The sequence below is a fragment of the Nicotiana tabacum genome, chromosome 19 (assembly GCF_000715075.1).
Source record: "Nicotiana tabacum cultivar K326 chromosome 19, ASM71507v2, whole genome shotgun sequence".
Classification (NCBI taxonomy): domain Eukaryota; kingdom Viridiplantae; phylum Streptophyta; class Magnoliopsida; order Solanales; family Solanaceae; genus Nicotiana; species Nicotiana tabacum.
This window is the reverse complement of record NC_134098.1, coordinates 63,676,798-63,697,027: the sequence shown is the minus strand read 5'-3', so window position 1 is coordinate 63,697,027 and position 20,230 is coordinate 63,676,798. Positions and strand designations below refer to the sequence as shown.

General features: G+C 36.2%; 1 protein-coding gene across 3 annotated transcripts; it reads right to left on the bottom strand.

Moving 5' to 3' along the window:
• Nucleotides 1-741: 741 nt before the first annotated feature.
• On the bottom strand, nt 742-12,305 carry LOC107778340 (cysteine-tryptophan domain-containing zinc finger protein 3). 3 transcript variants are annotated; one of them, XM_075237832.1, is made up of 14 exons: nt 11,725-12,305; nt 9,579-9,651; nt 9,347-9,477; nt 8,717-9,109; nt 7,275-8,608; nt 6,587-7,050; nt 4,721-6,498; nt 4,437-4,591; nt 3,587-3,747; nt 2,560-2,767; nt 1,583-2,125; nt 1,301-1,468; nt 1,084-1,213; nt 742-994 (listed from the first exon to the last, which is right to left on the bottom strand). In XM_075237832.1, exons 1-10 carry the CDS (start codon nt 11,863-11,865, stop codon nt 2,577-2,579), a joined length of 4,821 nt encoding a protein of 1,606 aa, XP_075093933.1. In that variant the 5' UTR covers nt 11,866-12,305; the 3' UTR covers nt 742-994; nt 1,084-1,213; nt 1,301-1,468; nt 1,583-2,125; nt 2,560-2,576. The 3 variants fall into 3 exon arrangements, with proteins under 3 accessions (XP_075093933.1, XP_016454067.1, XP_075093932.1); XM_016598581.2 differs by having other exon boundaries at nt 1,583-2,100; nt 2,607-2,767; XM_075237831.1 differs by having other exon boundaries at nt 1,583-2,100; nt 2,607-2,767; nt 9,579-9,743; nt 11,725-11,860.
• Nucleotides 12,306-20,230: the final 7,925 nt, after the last annotated feature.

The window sequence follows — 20,230 nt, the reverse complement described above, 5'->3', positions numbered from 1 at the left end:
TGTCTTTAAATACCTTCTCTGATCATATATACCTCACCGAAGAAATTAGGCTTAAGGTGACTAACTATGTCTAACATCCATTTGTCGACATCATTTGTGAACCCTGTTTAACTTTTATTTGTTTCATTTCTAAACCCTATCAATCATGTGTTGTCCTTAGGTAGCTTTTCTGATCATATGTACTTCATCGAAGAAATAAGATTGTGAGGCGACTAACTACTTCTAACTTCCATTCAATGACGTACTCTGTTTAGCTTTCATTTAGTTTCATTTCTAAACCCTGTTAAGTAGAGAGGGATGTGTTTCACTGCTTGCTCAGAAAGGGCTACAAGGCCAATCAAAAACATTAATCATTGCTAATAAACGAGTCAGTCGCACCAGTATGATCTTCTATAAGTCATTCTTTTGAGAGCACTCTTTAATTTCAAAGACACTTTTCTAGCATAGGAAAACCTATAATCAAATACAGAACAGCAGTCAAATAGTCCAAACAGTAACAATTTTGAAATGACCAGCCAATAATTTGGATCCTGAAACAATCGACAAGGAATTGAAGTTAACTGTGAGTTATGAGTTTAATGAATGTAGAATGTTTGTATCAAATTTTCGGGAAAAATAATGTGTTATATCTTTTACACATTGAGACCACCCATGATTTATTAAAGCAGAACTTTATGCTGTTAAACAATGTCTTGTATAACAGCTAGTAACAGAAAAATTTACAGGAAAAGACCCATAAAATCAGAGTCTAAGTTCCTATGCATTGACAGTGTAAAACTTATTTACACAGTCAAATTACTTATAACGTATATACAAGTACATCTTAAGATAAAAACATTATTTGGTAACTTGGTAAAAATGGTAAAATTTACCTACTCACTACTATAGCTACTCAATGGTCAAGGTCAAAGTACACTGATGGTGGAAAGTTTATTAACACTGTTAGTAAGTATAACAAAGCCAAGTTGCTGCAGTCACGGCAGTTCTCAACGACCTGTAAACATCAAACCCAATGAGTGAGACAGAGAAGCAGGGTATATATAGATAGCAATGGCAAAAAAAAGAAAAGCATTAGATTCTTACGTGGGCTTTTTTCCTTCGAAATAAATTTCCCTAAGACAATTAACAAAGGCAGTGGAGTATTAACCTACTAAGATGGATGCAACAACTGCATATCTCATCTTGTGAGTGTCCCTATTAGCAGAAAGCTAACCTGCAAAAGAAAATTCCAATTTTTATAGACGGGAATAATCTTTTTTTCGTTCTGTACATAATAAAAATTAATGATTCTTCAACATACGGGTAGAAAGTGTATATAGCCGAGTCTCCTCAATGTCAACAACTCATCAATCAACTCGAACCATATATACTGGTCACATTATTCTTTTGTGCTGTCGTGGAAGAGTATTCTCAGAAATTTTCCCTTCTATACGTTGAAACTAACAAGCCATCTCGGTTGCAGACGTATCTGTAGGTGGAATCAAGGAAAAAAAAGTGATAGAGATGAGCTATTGACTCACAAGAACACTAAATAAACTACTTGAGATATGGAAAAAATGCAATACTCATGACCATTTTTTACCTTCATTCTCGGAGAGGCAAGTCAGCTGGATCAGTAACAACGAGCCATTTTCAATGCTATGAATTTATGACAGCAACACCAAGCTCCTTATTTCAATCAGATCGTGACCGTGTCTGTATTGGGAACATCTTACCATTTGCAGTATGTAGCTATGTACAGATTTACAAGGGCATTGGGAGTGGAGTTCTTAACTTGATAGGTATTATAGCATTCCTCGACCAAGAGATCCTTTTTCTGACTTCTCCTCAATTGACAGCAAACAGAGGAACAGGTTCAGGAGTCTGTCCCATAGAATCACATGGTTTCAGGCATAAGCTAAAATTTCACCGGCTGATAGCTTCCATGGCAACCCGGACTAGGCGCAATAAGCCGTCAACATCCTGGAAGTTGAAATCAAGGGCCTTCTTTACAGATAATGCAGGCTCTTTACACTGTGTATCGCTGAGTCCAGGATAAGCAGCTGCAAAAGCAACACGTGACTTCCTGGAGGCGTCCATTGCTAAGGTAACTTCCTGTGCCTGTAAATCAATCAAAACCAAGATACTGGAAAAAGGAACATGGCCAGATCAAAGTAAAAATCCAGAACATGACTTTTCAAGTAAATGGATACATGGAAAAGGCTTAGACTTATGCACAGATAAACATTTTTGTGATTATGCCCTTTATCCAAACAACCTGGTGAATGACAACTAAGAAAAATAGAAAATCAGGTTCAACGCCAGTTCTGTTGGCAAAATTGCAGATAGAGTATGGTAATATGCCCTGCTTGAGGCAATTGTTCAGGAGAATAACGAGTTAGACAACACCGAAATAGTTCTTTAATTTATCTGGTCCGATGCTTCTTATGTTCGATTAATGATATCATCCACTAAATTAAATTAGACGAACAGAGTTAGACAATATTAAATAGTTCTTTACTTTATATGGTCTGATGCTTCTCTCCGTTGAAAATATGTTTGATTAATGATCTCATCCACTCAAGTAGACTAACTCATTAATGGAGCTGAAATTTACTGATACTTACAAAGTTAAGTAGCCTCGTGAAGCTAGCACGGTTTCTCGCTGAGACAACATGAGTTCCAGCAACTTGGGGAGAAGCAACACCTTTCGTCAAGGCAGCCTTGTCTACCGTTGTTGGATTGTTCAAATTGTCAACATCCGAGGCAGAAGAGGAAGGGGACTCACCTATGATAATAAGGAACCCAATAAGTATAACCATTAAAAAGAAGTCCAATCCGCTAAGAAGAAAGTCCAAGACACTTCATCAGTACTAATAAGATATACCTGTTTTGCTTAAAGTAAAAGAAAGAAAAACCTTTTTTTAAAACTTATTAAACTTCTATTCCTGATAAAAGAAGAGTTAATGACTAATACTAAAATTTCAAGGAATCAATTTCAGTCCAACTATCAAAACTTACTAATACCTAATAATGGATAATTCTTGAATAAAATCCATTGAAGCTTTGATCATCAGAGATAAATGTTATTTATGTGAATTGTTATTGATGATTTACGAATAATTTAATCATTCTACAATGTTCTGCCAACTTAATCATCCCACATTTTCATCTTTTCCATCAACACACCAATTTGTTCTCGGCATAAACGAAGATAAAATGGAATAACCTTTTAATAGACATACTTCTATTTTGGCTAAAGCCAGTACATTGGCAAACTTCATAATCAATTATTTTTCAGTCTACCCAGAATGTTATACAGAACTTTCTAGCGGTATTGACTCGTCAATTTCATAATATCTTCAACATTTCATAGATACAGCAAAGCATAAGCCTGTGAGTACACAGAAAATGGTTTTTGTGTAGTACAAACTAAATATTGTGAACATTATCTTAATGAATATCCAGCAAAACCATGCCCCTTTAGTAGCATCAAAGGTTAAACCAGAAGTCTAAAGAAGCGTGCTGGTCAAATTGGCACAATCTGAAATAAAATTGTATCATGATGTAGGATGTTTATTTTCAGGTGAATCTCTAGTAAAATTACCCGGAGGAAAAATTTGCAGGGCTGTTTGTAGTTCATTCCTATATCTGTTTGCATTGAAATGTGAGGAATAAATTACTCGCATGTACGCGACCTCCAAGCATTTATAGGCTAGTGCGACAGCAGCCATGTCTTTCAATTTCTCATATTCATGGGCAACAAACCTATAAAAATAACAAGAATAAATCCCAGAATTAGCATTACTTGGTATTAGGAACTTCTGAGGTACTTCAAGATCTCATAGGCATTATAAACTGATCTCTACAATATAAATGACTCTTAGGATTATACATTATGAGAATAGAAATAAGAAGTTTGAAAAGTGCATCCGATGAAAGAAGTTTTTCTTATATACCACAAAGCAGTATTATGTAATCCCAAGTGTTTTTTTCTGTGATCGGGTAAGATTTTTATTAATTAAAAAAGGTACCAAGAAAGCTGTTGGCACAAAACAATCCCCAGATATTAACAAAACATTTTCTAATTTGCAGTGCTTTTAACAAACTCCAGATCCTTAATCAATCCCGAATGCTAAAAAAGGAAAACATAGTATTGGGTAGGGTCCCCATAAAGTTCTTGATAATGAATGAAGAATGTAAAAGAACAGCAAGTCGAATTTAAGCTTCATTCTACAAGCAAGGGTTCTTGTTTCTTAAGCAAGTCATTCCTGAGAACCTTTATACTCTCCTTTACTGTATCTGTTAGTGAGCATATTGTCCTGACTAGTTCATCAAGAAACAGCTTAGATATCTCAGATCCTGCACTTCCGCGTGGTAAAAAAGTAACATCTACTCACGAATTTGTGCAATCAGGGTCACAATGAATGAATAGATGCAAAGACTAGACAACTCACTCGCACAGTTTTGCAGTGCTGCTATAAATTTGCCTTGACTGGTTCATTTCACTGTGCTTGGCACTGTCGTTGCATGATTCTAGCAAGGATGCTCCGTGGAGAAACTTTAGGGTTGCTTGAAAATAGAGGCTTGTACTTTCACTTGATCCAGAATTCTGCAATACGACATCAAGTTATGCCAACAAAAATTAGTAAATAAATAAACAAATGAGAGCAAATGATAAAGCTTATCAACTAGTTAAAGGCCCTTCTTTTCTTTGGATTTGAAGGAAAATTATGTAAACCTTGAGGCGATCTGCCAGGTGTTTGAGGTTCGTGGCTTCTTTTATAGCATTTGCAGCAGCTTGACTTGTAGAATCCTTCCGAATAGGGCTGCGAGCATCCGGATCCCGGACCTTATGTGCAGGCGGAGTAGAGTGTCGCATACTACTAGGTATTCCAGGGTGGCTTTCAGATTTTTTACCCTGTCTTGAAGTATTCAACATCTCCCCTTCAAAAGTATCCACTGCCAATGAATTAGCCGCACCTTCCTTTTTGAATGCAGGAACTGGTTGCGAAAATGGAACTGTCTCATTTTGACCTCTTGTTGAAGGAGATGCTAAGTGTGCCTTTCCTCTCTCAAAAACTTCAGTTCGCTCAGTTTTGTCAGAAGCAAGTTTCCTGAACGATTTTCCATCATCTCGATCAGTTAGAGCGGCCTGTCTTTTATCCAGGCTGGATATAACATCTAACTTAACTTCTGCACCATCATGATCACCAAACTTCGATTGAAGATCTCCTTTGAGATTCTCATTCAACAATTTCCCAGCAGGATCTTTCTTAGAACCTTGTTGTAATCCATCAGAACCAGCACCAGCTTTATCCTCAAACTTGTTTCTTCCGGATGTCAATTTCCCCTCATCTAATTTTCGATCTGAAGATTCATTTGAGACATCAGGATCCTTAGACCTACGTTTGCCAGAATCAGATCTGACAGTACGATTCTTTTCTTTACGCTGAGACAACGAAACCATCTCATCCTTTGAGGTAGACCCATTATTATGAAACTGACTACTCTTCCTTCTTTCATTATCTAGGCCTTGGTCTGAGTTCTCTGTCCTTACAACAGTGTCCCGACGAGTAGCAAAATCAGAACCTGTGATCTTTGCTTTAATCGTAGGACCTGATACATCAAGCACATCTTTCTCCTGGTAAGCAAGTTCAGAGGACTCCAGACCATGATGCTTGCCATTGGAAGCTTCGTCTTTCTTTATCATTCCAGAACGATTGCTGCCCCTATCATTTTCACCAAAAGAAGACCTTCTTGGTGTAGAACGGGCATTCTTGCGATCGTCTTTTCTCTTGGGGTTCCTTTTAGTTGATGAAAACTTATCCGTGTTTGTAATTCTCAAAGGAGATGAAGATACTGATTCTACTGGTGAACCCTTCAGTTCTTGAAGACTAGCTCTGTTCTTATGTGAACCAGAAACTTTAGAAGAGCTTGAAGTTGCTGCAACAGAAGGCTGCAAAGCAGACAAATTCCTTTTTGAAGAATCTGCAGCATCTGCACTACGCTGAGATAGAGTGCTATCTAGATCTTGTCCGACTCGCTCTTCCTTCTTACTACCTTTTCCATCAGTTCCTCCACTAGCTCTGCTTCTGCTGGAGTCTTTCCCCCCAGACCTGGAGATCCTTGCTTTCTTTTCTTTCCTGCAGTCGTTATCACATGTCTCTTCCACAATATCTCGGGGAGTTTGTGCCTCAGAATTCTGGTGTTCGCTCCGTTTTCTCTTCTTAAGGGAGTCTTTACTATCACATTTATGGACTGAACCATCCAGAGTATGGTTTTCTGGATTTTTTGCTGAAGACAAGTTTTTCATTGAATCCGCCTTTGAGTTCTTGTATTTATATTTATCCCTGACCTTTTCTGATCCACTGTTTGACAAACCAGTGCTTGAGCTCTGTCCTGGTTTTTCCCCAATGCGGTCATCATCATAATGTACATCATCTCTCTTGAACTTTTTAGCTGTCGAACCATCCAAATCCGTCTCGCTAATGTTCCTCATCTTCGAACTTTTGATCCCTGCAAAACAAAAGTCATACAGAATAAAGAGAAGTTCCAGAAATTCAAGGTCATCAAGTTCAAAATATGACTGCTTCGGACAAAATACCCCCATTAGAATGGTTCTCAAGTGATGTTCTCTTCTCTTTTTGTTTATGTCTCTGCTTCTCCATGATTGAGCTATTTGGCAAACCCACCAGTTCATGCCCATTTTCATCATCAGGAGAATTGGTAGTACCATTCGAGCTTCTACTATTTGGGGTCCCCTGATGGCTTCTTTTGACACAATTTGAAGACAGTGAACCTTCTTTGGTTGCACTTGACACGCCTTTTGATCCATAGATTTTCTTCCCACCAGCATCAACAGCTTGCAAACCTACTTTTTGGTGGTCTTGGCTGGCATGCAAAGTATCAATAGAAGTTAGCCCCGAGAGTGCCCCACCAAGATACTCAAGCTGACTATGTTGTTTGTCAGAAGCAGGGGCAGTAGCACCACTCATCGGCACCTGGTAAAGGGCTCTTAGAGCCTTCGTTGTTTCCTCTTCACTGATACCACAACGGTTCATTCCGGGCCTAGAACATGAAGAAATTACTTAATGCTCAAACCTTCTTAAATATCAGAAATTTTATTCTCTTGTAACAATTAAGTATAAATATGATAATCTTTCGACCTAACATCTATGGCTGCATGTCTTTGCCTTAAAAAAAATGAGTTCTTCTGAATAGAAAAGAATTTATTTATAGCAAGACAGATAATCATGATAAAAGGACCAAAGCAAGGTTGAGAAAAAACTTACAGCCAGGTTTGCATTCTACAAACCCACTTCTTTGGGAGACTGTCAGGATTTGTGCCAAGTGGCAGTAGACGCCAAATCTGACACTTGTCACAACATACCCAATCTTCTTTAACTAAAGGAGCCACTGCTCCTGGAGGTGCAGCAGGATTGGATCCACAAACATTGTGAGGAGCCTCATTTGAAGCCAACCTAGGATGCTCAGTGGAAGCAAGCGGCTTCTCAGTTTTCCTACCATTAACACTTTCCTTCATTGAGCTATTACGTTCAAGTCTCTTCTTACTGATTGCATCAGAACCCTTGAGCATTTCCTTTGAATGAATTTTCTCCAAACCAGTTTCAGCATCTTCTAGTTCGAGTTCTACATCACCGAAGAATTCTTTGTATTTATCCCTGGCCAGGTTCTTTTTCATGTCCTCTGAATCACTTTTGGATACGAGGATGTTGCTAGAAGAGGTTTTCTTACCCTTAGATGCTATGGAAGAATCAGCAACTAAACCATCTTTTACTACCTCTGTGCTTTGGGCATTATGACATCGTGTTCCTTTGGATTTCATTGCGTCTCCAGATGTGAACAGTTCCTTTTCAGGAGCCAGTTTCATTACATCCTCATTTTTGGAGGAGCTTTTCTGACGAGATGACTGTTTGAGGGGACTAACCACATCTGCATTTGGTGCATTCCTGTCTTTAGTCTGCCCAGCAATGGATGAATCGTCAGCTTCTTCCTCTTCATTGTTGTCTTCTTTCTTCATGTTTCCTGAACTGTGATTATTACAATATGTCCCTTTAATTTCCATACTTCTCCTAGATGAGGAAACCTTTCCACCAGACACTTCAACAAAATTTGTGTCTATTGCAGCGACAGGCAGCAAAGATTTCTTGGATGCCCGCTCAAAGGATGCTTCTGTTGTTTTACCCTTACTGGCTGACCTTGAACTGTCAACTGTCTTCTCTGCATCTTTTGGAGGATCCAGAAAATTAGGGTATGGATTAGATAAAAGAGGGAGTTTCAAAGCATTCGAAACAAGTTCTTCACATGCAAGAGCATCAGTATCGATCGCCTTCTTTGATAATAAGGCACTACCATTTTGATTATCATTGCCTTTGCCCTTTGCCAAGGCATCTTTGTCATAAATTTTCAATTTCCTTGCTTCTGAAGCTTCTCCATTTGCATGATGAGTACTGTTTGCTAATACCGAAGAAGTTTCAAGGCTTGCCTTTTTCTTCCCTTCATATCCACATTGTCCCCAAAGCTTTTCTTTTTCAGTCAAGCTAATTAACTCAGTTGAGAGGGGGGATAACAATAAGATATCATGCATTGGATGCGCGGTCATAATCTGCACCAATGGGTTGATTAAGAAAATTGCAGAAGCCAAGGTTAGCTTAAACCAAAAAGAAGAAAAAACAAAGCAAGCTAAATGCTTGTGGGAAGGGGAAAGATTCACCTGCAGTATACTAGTAGGGGATTCATCTGGGGAAACCTGTAAGTCATGGGATACCCCTTCACTCTCCACAGGGCTACCATCCAGCGATGATGATGGAGAATCATCAAGCCCAAGCCCACTGTAGATTTCTGCATTCTTTTGGGTCGACAAATTGTTGGTGCCAACTTTGATACGCACCTTAAGCGTTTTCAGGTCAGATGCATTTCTTGGCTTTTTCACTTTTTTAATTTTCGAATTGGAGTCTTCCAACCGAGTAGGTGGTACGGCAGAATTTCTTTCCCCGTTAAATGGTGGAGCCCTAGGTGCAGGTCCTGTTGCTGAACGGGCAGAAGATGCTACAGGCCTTCCAGAGAGAGAAGTGCATGATGATCCTAATGAGGTATGGCGACCACCCTGTAAAATTAAAAAATGCATATTGATTGGTAAAAGTAGAATATCTTTTTTTTTTTTTTGGTAATTATGAGTTTTATTCATAGTTTCATACCAAGTAATCTGTACAAAATCATAGTCTAGTCAACACAGCTAGCTATCCAATCAAAAGTAGAATATCAACATGAAAACATATTACCTCTCCGTTGCTGTAAACTTTCATATAAGAAAACCATAAAGATTCATTCAAAGGTTGTGTACCTCAGGGAGCGGATTGTTTGGTGATATTTGTCTGTTAAAGTTGTTGGGTTCTGGTGGAGTCCTTGGATGAGACGAAGAGGGAGAACGCTGATAAGTAGGTAAAAATGAACCATACCCGCCAAATCTTGACCCTGTTAACACATGCAAATCAACAATCATCAGCTCATGGCATAAGCCTCGTCACGGCAAACTTGTGCTTCTGGGAATACCCTTTTTTTCCAATATTACATACCCAGATTCTCAGCTGAAACTCCACCTTCAAAATCCTTTTGAAAATGTCCCAAAACATTGTGGAGTTTCTCATCCTTGACAGAGTAAGAGAATAGATACATGAGAAACTAGAAGAGTGTTGCCATCAGAGGTGCACAATGCAATTATAAACACTAGTACACAACACCTGCCAGAAAACGTCTACCAGCTCACTAACTAGCCCCTAAACCAACTCTAGATAGAGAAGTTTCTTAATAAAGATAGACAAGTTATAAAGCAAAAAATAGAATAAGCAAATGCTGGTTCTCTCCAACATCACAATATACTTGGACAGACACTCAATGCATTCTTTGCTAAAAATGATGATAAATCACATCAACGGAGTACTTCCAAGAATAGTTTCCAACTAGAGAAAAGTTGTAACACTATTTTATATCAGTGTTGGAGTGAAATTAATCACTTTTCTCCACACGTATAGAATTACAAACTTAATCCTTTCACGTTCTTCTGTAGCTTTCTTTTTCTTTCTGATAAGGTTAATATATATTGATGAAAAGTCAGCGAAAAGCGTTGCATGTGCACACCCGAAGAGAATTACATGTTCTGGAAGGAAAAAAGGAAGTCAAGCATGACATCAGCATCCAAAACATTTTCCATTGCCATGTTTCACCAAAAACTAAGCAAAAATATACACTTGTATTTTGAACTTAAGTACATTATCTTTCCTGTTCTAAGAAATTCTAGCATTTCTTTCTTTCCAAATGACCCAAAAAACAGCCGCAGGAATGGTGTTCCGTATGGTAAGAAATGATTTAGTGATGGCTTTCCTTTGCCAAGCACATGGAAATCCGAGGAAGACCTTGGCATACACCATTTGATATTCATCAGAAATCAGATATTATATCACCGTAGGGATAAGTTGAGATTTAAGGAACTTCCAGTTTTAGAGAACCTCTTTGCCTAATAGAGAATATGTTTAGTATATCAATCAAATTGGGCTTGAATAGAACGGAAATGTGATAGATAAATCATATAGCCGATCCCAACTAGTTTGGGTTTGAGGCATAGTCGATCAAGACATGCTGATGTAGCTGCCACAACTAGCTGTTTTCAGCTTTCACAGAATAAGACAGTGACCATATTGAAGCATCCAAGTATACTAACAATTTAGAAAGCGGGAGAATCAGGAGCAGCCAAGCAGCTCCAACACAAAGCCACTAAAGCCCTTGCTTTAGGCCCAAAATATTTTTGTCCCAAAACTTACTACTACATTATATATAACATATACTAATGTATATGTTTTATAATGATTACTCCCCCAATTTATATGGTGTGTTGGACTGAACACGGAGTTCAAGAAAGAAAGAAAGAATTTTGACGCACACCAAAAGCACCCTTAGAACTTGTGGTCTTAACCATGTCATGGCATTTATATGACCATAAGAGCATGTCACTGAAGATAAAATAGGAAGCTTTACGTTGAACTTTCCAAATATAGAAAGGTGTTACTCTTCCTAGAAGAAATTAAAATGAAAACTATGTCATATAAAATGGAACAGCAGAAATGCTTATTGTTAACGACGAGTAGATTCTTTTCAACCATCTTCTGCCTAACAATGTTCCAAATTTTATTCCACTTGGCTTTGGTTGAGAAAATATTTATTTGGGATTGAGGCGTAGTTGTAGTTGTAGTTGGATTTGGTTGAAGTAATGTTCATTTTCTATTTTTTGAGAATGGGATTTAGTTGAGGTAATTAAGTTAAATTTCTTTCTCTCAGAGTAATTAATATAAGCTAATTACTTTTCGGCTTCCGCATTTCCTCTTAGATTTTTTTTGCTCTTTTATGTTTAAGGTTTAATAACACTCCTTTTCCATTTCCTCATCAAGTTTTTTCTTAGACATGAGGTCACTTATTAAGTTTTGGCTTTAGGTCGACAATTGTATTGAGCAGCCCCAGCGGGAGATAGACAAAAGTATGTAGATTGATCATAGATTGAGCTACAAACTAACAAACTACAAAAAGTCAATACACAAAATGAACCAAATTACAATTGAATACCGTATGAACAAGAATCTTCTAAAACTAAAATGTTTTGATCTCAATTATAACTCCAAAAGTATGATGAAAACTAAGGCAAAAAAAAAAAAAAAAAAAAAAAAAACTTACAAGGTAAGATAGAGAAACATCAGGGTCAATGGTTGAATCAATGTTGTAACAGCAAGCCTCTCCTTCTTCTAGCTCAGTTTCCTCCATTCCACCATCAAACCCTAATCCTATCCTTCCATCTCTACTCCCAACAGAAATCATTCAAATTAATGAATACACTCCACAAAATTCCAAGATTTTTCACTTTTCAGACCCCCTTTTGCCTCTAACTTGAGCTACAACACACAAAAATTTTGACCCATTTCATTAAAGTTCAAAACCTTTCAGCTCAACTAAATCAAGATCGCATGAAAAAATGCAAAATTTTACCAACCCCAGCTGACTTTTATTTAATAAATAGAAAATTAATTAAAATCCAACAAGAAAAAAAAATTAAATCGAAGGAAAAAAGAAAAACTGATATGGATTTAAAAAGCTAAGTCAGATGATTATGAAAACTGTTTTGTAAAGCTTGGATCGCCTTACTACGATCTTTGTATTAGCTCAAAACTATGAGCAGAAAGAGAGAGAGAATGAAGAAAGAGAAAGACTCTGGTTTTGGTGTATTACCAGCCGCGTTTATTTTCCTTTTTTTGTTTTTCTTTTTGTTTTTCCTTTTTTATTTTCAAGAGTTAAAAGTAACGGAGTAATAATATATACACTTGACAGATAGAAGCGCACCGGTGACCTAACAGCTAGACACATACAACTCCATTTTGTTTTCTTCTAAAATATAGTAAACTAATAGTAATACATAATTTACTAATAGTCCAATATATAGTTTTTCCATTTTTAAGAGCTCGCAATTTAATTTTAATCCTGTTATAGTTTTTCCATTTTTACTTTAAGTATGTTGCAATTATAAGTGAAGTTATAAATATTTGAGAAAATGATTATATTATCCAAATGATACTATTGCTATACTGGACATCAATAATAAGATAAGATTTTGTTATTCGTAACTTCAAGTATAATCTATTGTAACTCGAATCTGATTTTAGAAATATACGAGTAGGGAGATTATATTTTTCGTAAAGTTTGAAGTTTAACTTTAATATATTCGTGTTGCCACCTGACTATACAATTTTGGTTAGTGCAAGTACACTTATTAGAGCATACATTAAACACGAAGTAAAGTAATTACTTGATAAAATCGATTTTAGAAAATAAATGCCATTGTTTTAGTTAATATTTAATTAGATGAAGCTTTCTTGTCTTTCAATAATATAATTTTTAAATTTATTTTATGTATAATGTATTATAATTCAAAAATTGGTGTAGAAACCTTGAATAATCTTAGCTAACATGAATAATGAGACTTTATATTCCAAAATTTAGGTTAATATCTTCAAGCTAGTATATTTTGGTGTTGATAGTTATTAAGTAGTACATACTAGAGTATGTAATAATTGCAAAGTAAAGTTATTACTTGATAAAACAATGTTACTATAAATGATATTGTTTTACTTAATACTTATACTCAGATAAACATTTTTTTTTTGTCTTTTTTGTTTTTTTATAATTGTAAGATACCTACCAAATCACTATCTCGATTACTATACCTAATGCTGAGATGAGAGTTTTTTTTTTCTGTAACATTGAAATTTTTAGCTTAATATCTTCACGCTAGTACTCGTGAAAATAATGCAGGAGTGGAGCTAAAAGGGTACATATCGGTTCAATTGAACATAATACGGTAATAGACTTAATTTAAATTTTTTTTTTAATAACAAATTTATTAAATATATACAAAATTTAAATTCATATAATCACTTAATATGGCTATCCAAGACTCTAAAGTGATGGTTAGATAAGGTGGAGTCAGATTGTTGTCAAGTACTCACTTTGGTGCATGTCATATATTGTCACATATCATTATATTTTTTTTGATTTTCTAATGCGCAGTAGGTCTTTTGAGGAGCACCTTTTTTTGACTGGCTTGTGAGAGTTTGATGGCAAAAAGCAAACAGAGTCAAAATAGTTTTTGGGAGTTTGAGAATTTGGACGTGCTGGTCAACTAGGACTTATTCAATTTTCAAAGGCATCACAAACTTATACTTGGTATACATTGTTCTTTTAATTTAAATGAACACAAACTCAACTATATATTAGAGTATGGGTTTGACGAGCCCCACACACACATATATATATAGTTATTTCAAATTTGTCGTTTTAATTAGTGAACATTAATTAACGGAGACATTTAAGAAGAAATAAAAGGTAATTTAGAAAAATATTTATTTGTATAGTTATTGAATATCTTTATTAAAGAGTGGAAAAACCTTAAAAACACATAATAATATCGTGTATAATTAGTGAAGTACGACATTGAATATCCTTCAAATAGATGGATTTGGTTTCAAAGAATAGAGAGTTGGATCTTGGTGATTAAATATATATTAGACCTTCGTAGAATATTCCCACAAAAGTAAAGTCATTATTTTCAGTTATTTGAGTTTATTTGCGTGCGTTTTGCCGAAGATGCTGAAAAGTCGTAAATTTGGATTGTTTTTTCTTTTTCTTTTCCCAAGAGTTAGTTCAAAGTGTAAAGTCACATCCTACCAAAACTATGGAGTAATAATATTAAAAATCTTTGATTTATTCATAGGATCGAAAACTCGGGTAGTGCGATTATTCACATTATTTGTGATGAGATTGTTGTGATAAGAATATTCCCCTTTATTGGGATGAGGTGATTACTAGAAAAGGATGATGTCGATCCACATAACAAGTAGTTCATAAAGAATAAAGAATACACTTAATTTAATTAAATAAAGAATATAATTTACGCAATTAGTTCATGATTTGAGTCTTAAACTACCGAACTTTAGCATAAATAGTAGCTACGCACGGACTCTCGTCACCTCGTGCGTACGTAGCCCCCGCAATTAGCACAATTATTCAATTTAATCACCTATGGGGTAAATTTCCCCTCACAAGATTAGACAAGAGACTTACCTTGTCTCAAAGTCCACTTTCCGATCAAAATGTCGTGTAAAAACTTTAATTCGATGCCGAAAAATCGAAACTATCCAAAAGTTATATAAAATAATTAATACATGTTCAATAATTCGAATTTAGGCTATTAAATAAATTACCCTAACCAAAACAGTAAAATTCCTAAAATTTACCCCGGGTCCACGTGCCCGAATTCCGGGAATTTTCGGATGAAAACGTTACCCATAATTTCAAGAACTCAAATATATAATTTCTACCCAATTCCATAACCATTTTCGTGGTTAAAATCTCGTTTTTATAAAAATCTAGGTTTTTCATCTAAACCTTTAATTTATAAGATTTACTAGTTATAATCTACCCATAATATATGTATTTAACTCAAGGTGTGTAGAATTAACTTACCTCTAAGTTGTTAGTTGAAATCCGATCTCAAAAGCTGTGAAATCGCCCAACAATGGATGAAAAATAGACCAAAATGGACTGAGCTTCGTCTGTTTTAAGGTTCTGCCCAATAGTGATTTCCGCACCTGCAGAGGGCTACCACATATGCGGTTTTGGCACCTGCGGAAATTCCTCGCAGGTGCGCATTTTCCTCTCTGGCCTGGCACTGCACCTGGGACAAATTACTCGCTTCTGCGCACAAGTCCTTCGCACCTGCGCGTTCGCAGGTGCGCCAAAACACTTTGCATCTGCGGTTGTTGGATAGCTCCTCTCCTTCGCACCTGTTGCTGGCCCATGCGCATGTGCGATTCTGATAGAAGCTGGAAGCTTCAGTTCTGGCTCCCAATTTCCAACTTAGTCCGAGCCTCGTCCGATTGACACTCGGGGTCCTCGGGACCCTGCCCGAACATATCAACAAGAACTCTCGGAACGTGTAAAATAACATCAAATCTAAGAATCGTACCCCAAACCAAATTGATTCAACTTAGAAATTTTAAATTCTTCAAACTTACTCCGAATGTGCCGAAATTTACTTATACTACTCGGAATGACACCGAATTTTGCGTGCAAGTCTTAAATCACTATACGGAGCTATTCCCAAACTCGGAATTCCAAACGGACCTCGATTAATCCAAAACCTATTCGAAACCAATTTTAAAGAACTTTAAACATTCAAATATTTGATTTTTACTATCAAGCGCCAAAACGCTCCCAGGTTATCCAAAACCTGATTCGAATATACGCCCATCTCCGAAATCATCATACGAACCTATTAGAACCGTCAAATTCTAATTCCGAGGTCGTTTTCTCAAAATATTGACCGAAGTCAAACTTGCCCTTTTAAAGCCAGACTAAGGAACCAATTGTTCCGATTTCAACCCGATCACTTCCAAATTCCGAACCAACCATCCTTGCAAGTCATAAATTAGTAAAAGTACCTACATGGAGTCTTATTTAGGGGAAAAGTACAAACGCAGATGCGAAAGGCATCTGTCCGCACCTGCGTATGGGGGATCGCAAAAGTGGGGGAAAGATCCGCAGGAGATATTGCGCAGAAGCGGTTAAAATTTCCGCAGGTGCAAAAACCCCTGGGGCAGTACAAAAATATAGGGGTTCCGAGATTTTGCCATTTTTGGGCATTTCAAGCTCGGGTTGGGCGATTTTGAGTGAGGTTTTCACGGGAGAACTTGAGGTAAGTCCCTTGTGCAGAAAATAGTGCAACGACTATACAACTGTAGAGAGTTGACTTGTATCAGAGTTGACTCTACAGCTGCATTAAGGTTTCAAGGTCCTTTTATGGAGGATTCTATCATCCCACAACCCATTCTTTACCATTTTTAGCTCAACAATCTTCTTACACCCTTTGATAACATATGCATGCAAGATGGACAACTCTCATGCCCAAAATTATCTTACTAATTACCCAATTCTAGATAAAATTCGAGATTGAGGGTTAGGGTGTAGAATCTTACCTTTAGGATGAAGACCTTGTGGGTTTTTCCTTGTTAATCTTCCAAGATTTGATAAAGAATCGATGAATAAATTGTTGAGGAACACTATCAATATTCATGTTTGGGAGGTTTCAATGAATGGATCATGTAATCGGTATAACTGTGGACTTCTTCGTAAGAAGTCAAATATAACGGTAGTCCCTACTCGAGGAAAATCGAGTAGGGACTACTTGCGTAAAATATATGAACTGCTTGCGTAAATTATATGACTTCTTCATTGTTAATTGCGAAGATTAACAATGAACTACTTGCGTAAATTGTATTCTTTATTTAATTAACCCAGAATTAATTGAAGATGCAGGTGAGCACCCAATAAGTGAGGATATTCCTCCAGTTACTACACTGCCTGACTCTACTACAACTAATGAGATCGCACCTGTCCCTACACCTACTGAAGGTGAAACAATTCCTCCAACTGATATACCAGTTCCACCTCCAGTTCCAGCTTTCGATTCTGGTGTTTCTGATGTTGATCTTAGGGGAGCCATACAAATGTTGGCTCAAATAGTGGCTTCGAGGTTAGACTAGATACATACTGGGTATATGTTGTTTATGTACTCACGCTACACTTCTGCACTATCGTGCAGGATTTGAGACAGGTGCATTGTGGAATTTAGCCAAACAATATTATAATGACAATAACAAAGATAAGTTGATAACAACGACAATTAAAGCATATAAAGAATACACCAATTTAACGTGATTCGGTCAGTGTGACCTACGTCCACAAGGGGAGATGCACAAATTCACTATATCAACAAGAGTACAAAAGAGCATACAAAATTAGAGTAAATACTCTAATTAATCCCAAATACCCCCGAGAGAATAACCTCATAAGATTGCTCCAAAGAAAGAGGATCGCACAAGTGTTTCCCAACACTCAACTCTCTTACAAAATACTCTCAATTACTAAAGGAGGAGAAGAAACAAGAAATGAAGACTCAAGTCTTGTTGGTGTTTAAAATGAACTAATAGCCTTTCCTTTTATAGGCAAAAAAGCCTTGGCCTCTTAGTTGTAAAAGAAAAGATACAACTTGTGCAAATGATATCCACCACACAATACAATATTTTTGGGTCCCAAAGAATATTGCCAACATAGTCTACTTTGCAAATAGGCTTATGCTTATGTGAGATGGACTCCACTAGCTAAAATATTGGCCATAATTACAAATCTCCACCTTGGTCTAATTTTGGCTGATATAATAAATTTGTTTCACCTTCTCCGCAAAAGTCAGAATGGGCATATGTCAAAATTTAATGCCATCAAAATCATACAAGTTGTCTGATACTGAAACTGTAATAGGGCATATAACAGTGGATCCCAATAAAGTATACAACGAACCAGGTATGTGTGCTTTCATGATCACAAGAGACCTTGAAATATTTTTAGAACTCCACCTTCACCAATGAATTTGCACCCAAGGGATTCTAAGGTGCCCAAAGAGATGAGATTTTTCTTCAACTCAGGAACATATCTGACATCGGTGAGAGTTCTCACCACACCATCGTGCATTTTGATCCGAATTGTACCTTTGCCAATAACGTTGCAAGTAACATTGTTACCTAGTTGAACAATTTCATCTTCAACTGAATCATATGTAGAAAATAAGTCCTTGCTAGGACACATATGATATGAACAACCGGAATCTAAAATTCACTCATTGTCTGATCTGAAACTAGTTTCAGTTGCTAAAAATATAGTTCTCTCAATCTCATCAATTGCTACACTAGCTTCGACGGTGTCAATATTTTTGTGCTCATTTTTTCTTTCTTTATGCTTTTCTTTATTTTTCGGTTTATAACATTCAGAGATAATGTGACCTTTCTTATGATAATAGCGACACTCTAAATTATTGTATCTGGATATGGAGTCGGATTTGCCCCTAACAAACAAGCCAACTTCCGCTTGAGTTCCACTGACTTCCCTGGTAATATCACTATATATCTGTTCTTTTGATTTTAAGATAAATTTAATATCATTATAAGAGATATTATCCTTTGCATAAAGCATAGTATCTCTTATATGCTTAAAAGACGGGGGTAGAGAACAAAGCAGTAACATGACTTGATCCTTATCTTTAATTTCAGTATCTATATTACTCAAATCCATAAGAATGGAATCAAATGTATCAAGATGAGAGAGAATAGAGGTACCTTCACCCATACAAATTGTATAAAACTTCTGCTTCAAGTAAAGTCTATTTTCCACCGCCCTTTTCATATATAAGGTTTTTATTTTTTCTCACATGTCTTTGGATGTGGTTTATATCGAAACTTCACGTAAAACCTCATTTGAGAGATTTAAGATGATACCTGTTTTTACCTTTTTATCTATGATGACATCCGTTATTTTATCCGGCTTCTTCTCCTTTCCTTGCAACGCAAAGTCTAAGCCATCCTGAATTAGGATAGCTTCCATCTTTAATTGTCACATTCTGAAGTTTGCACTTCGGTCAAATTTCTCAACATAGGTCTTTGTTAGAGTCATTTTGGCTATTGAAACTAACCCGATTAGATCCGGCTCTGATACCAATTTGTTAGGATCAGGAACTCGGATAGTGCGAAACTTAGCCAAACAATGTTATAATGACAATAACAAAGACAATGCAAGTTGATAACAACGATAATTAAAGCATATAAAGAATACACCAATTTAACGTGGTTAGGTCACTGTGACCTACGTCCACAAGCGGAGATGAGCAAATTTACTACAGCAACAAGAGTACAAAAGAGCGTACAAAATTAGAATAAATACTCTAATTAATCTCAAATACCCCCGAGAGAATAACTTCACAAGATCACTCCAAAGAAAGGGGATCACACAAGTATTTTCCAACACTCAACTCTTTTACATAATACTCTCAATTACTAAAGGAGGAGAAGAAACAAGAAATGATGGCTAAGTCTTGTTGATGTGTTTAAAATGAACTAATGGCCTTTTATTTTATAGGCAGAAAAACTTTGGTCTCTTAGTGTAAAAGAAAAGATACAACTTGTGCAAATGATATCCACCACATAATGAAATATTTTTGGGTCCCAAAGAATATTGTCAACAAAATCTACTTTAAAAACAGGCTTATGCTTATGTGAGATGGACTCCACTAGCCAAAATATTGGCCATAATTACACTGCAAACTCGGAAGAAATTAGTTAAAGTTTGCTGCAGGAACTTCCTCACTGCTGATCAAATTGATAAAATTGATTTATGAAAACTGAGATTTGAAGGGTGAATTTTGTATGATAAATTAGTTGTAGTATTTAAAAATTTTTAATTTATTTTTTGATATTATTATTATTATTATTATTATTATTATTATTATTATTATTATTATTATTATTATTATTATTATTATTATTTTTAATAAGAATTTTCCATCAAAGTAGGGGCGGGTATCGGTCGGTTCGGTTCTGTTGTGAATGTTATCAGTTTAGCATATCGGTTAACGATTTATAAATATGCTAAACCGATAGCCGAACTAATAAGATATCGGTTTTTGATTATCGGTTAATCGGTTATCGATCGTTATCGGTTCGCTTATCGGTTTACCCGATAAGATAACTCAATCTCGATTCTATTAGAAGAAGTAATAAAAGATAATATGTACTGTATAAAGAAT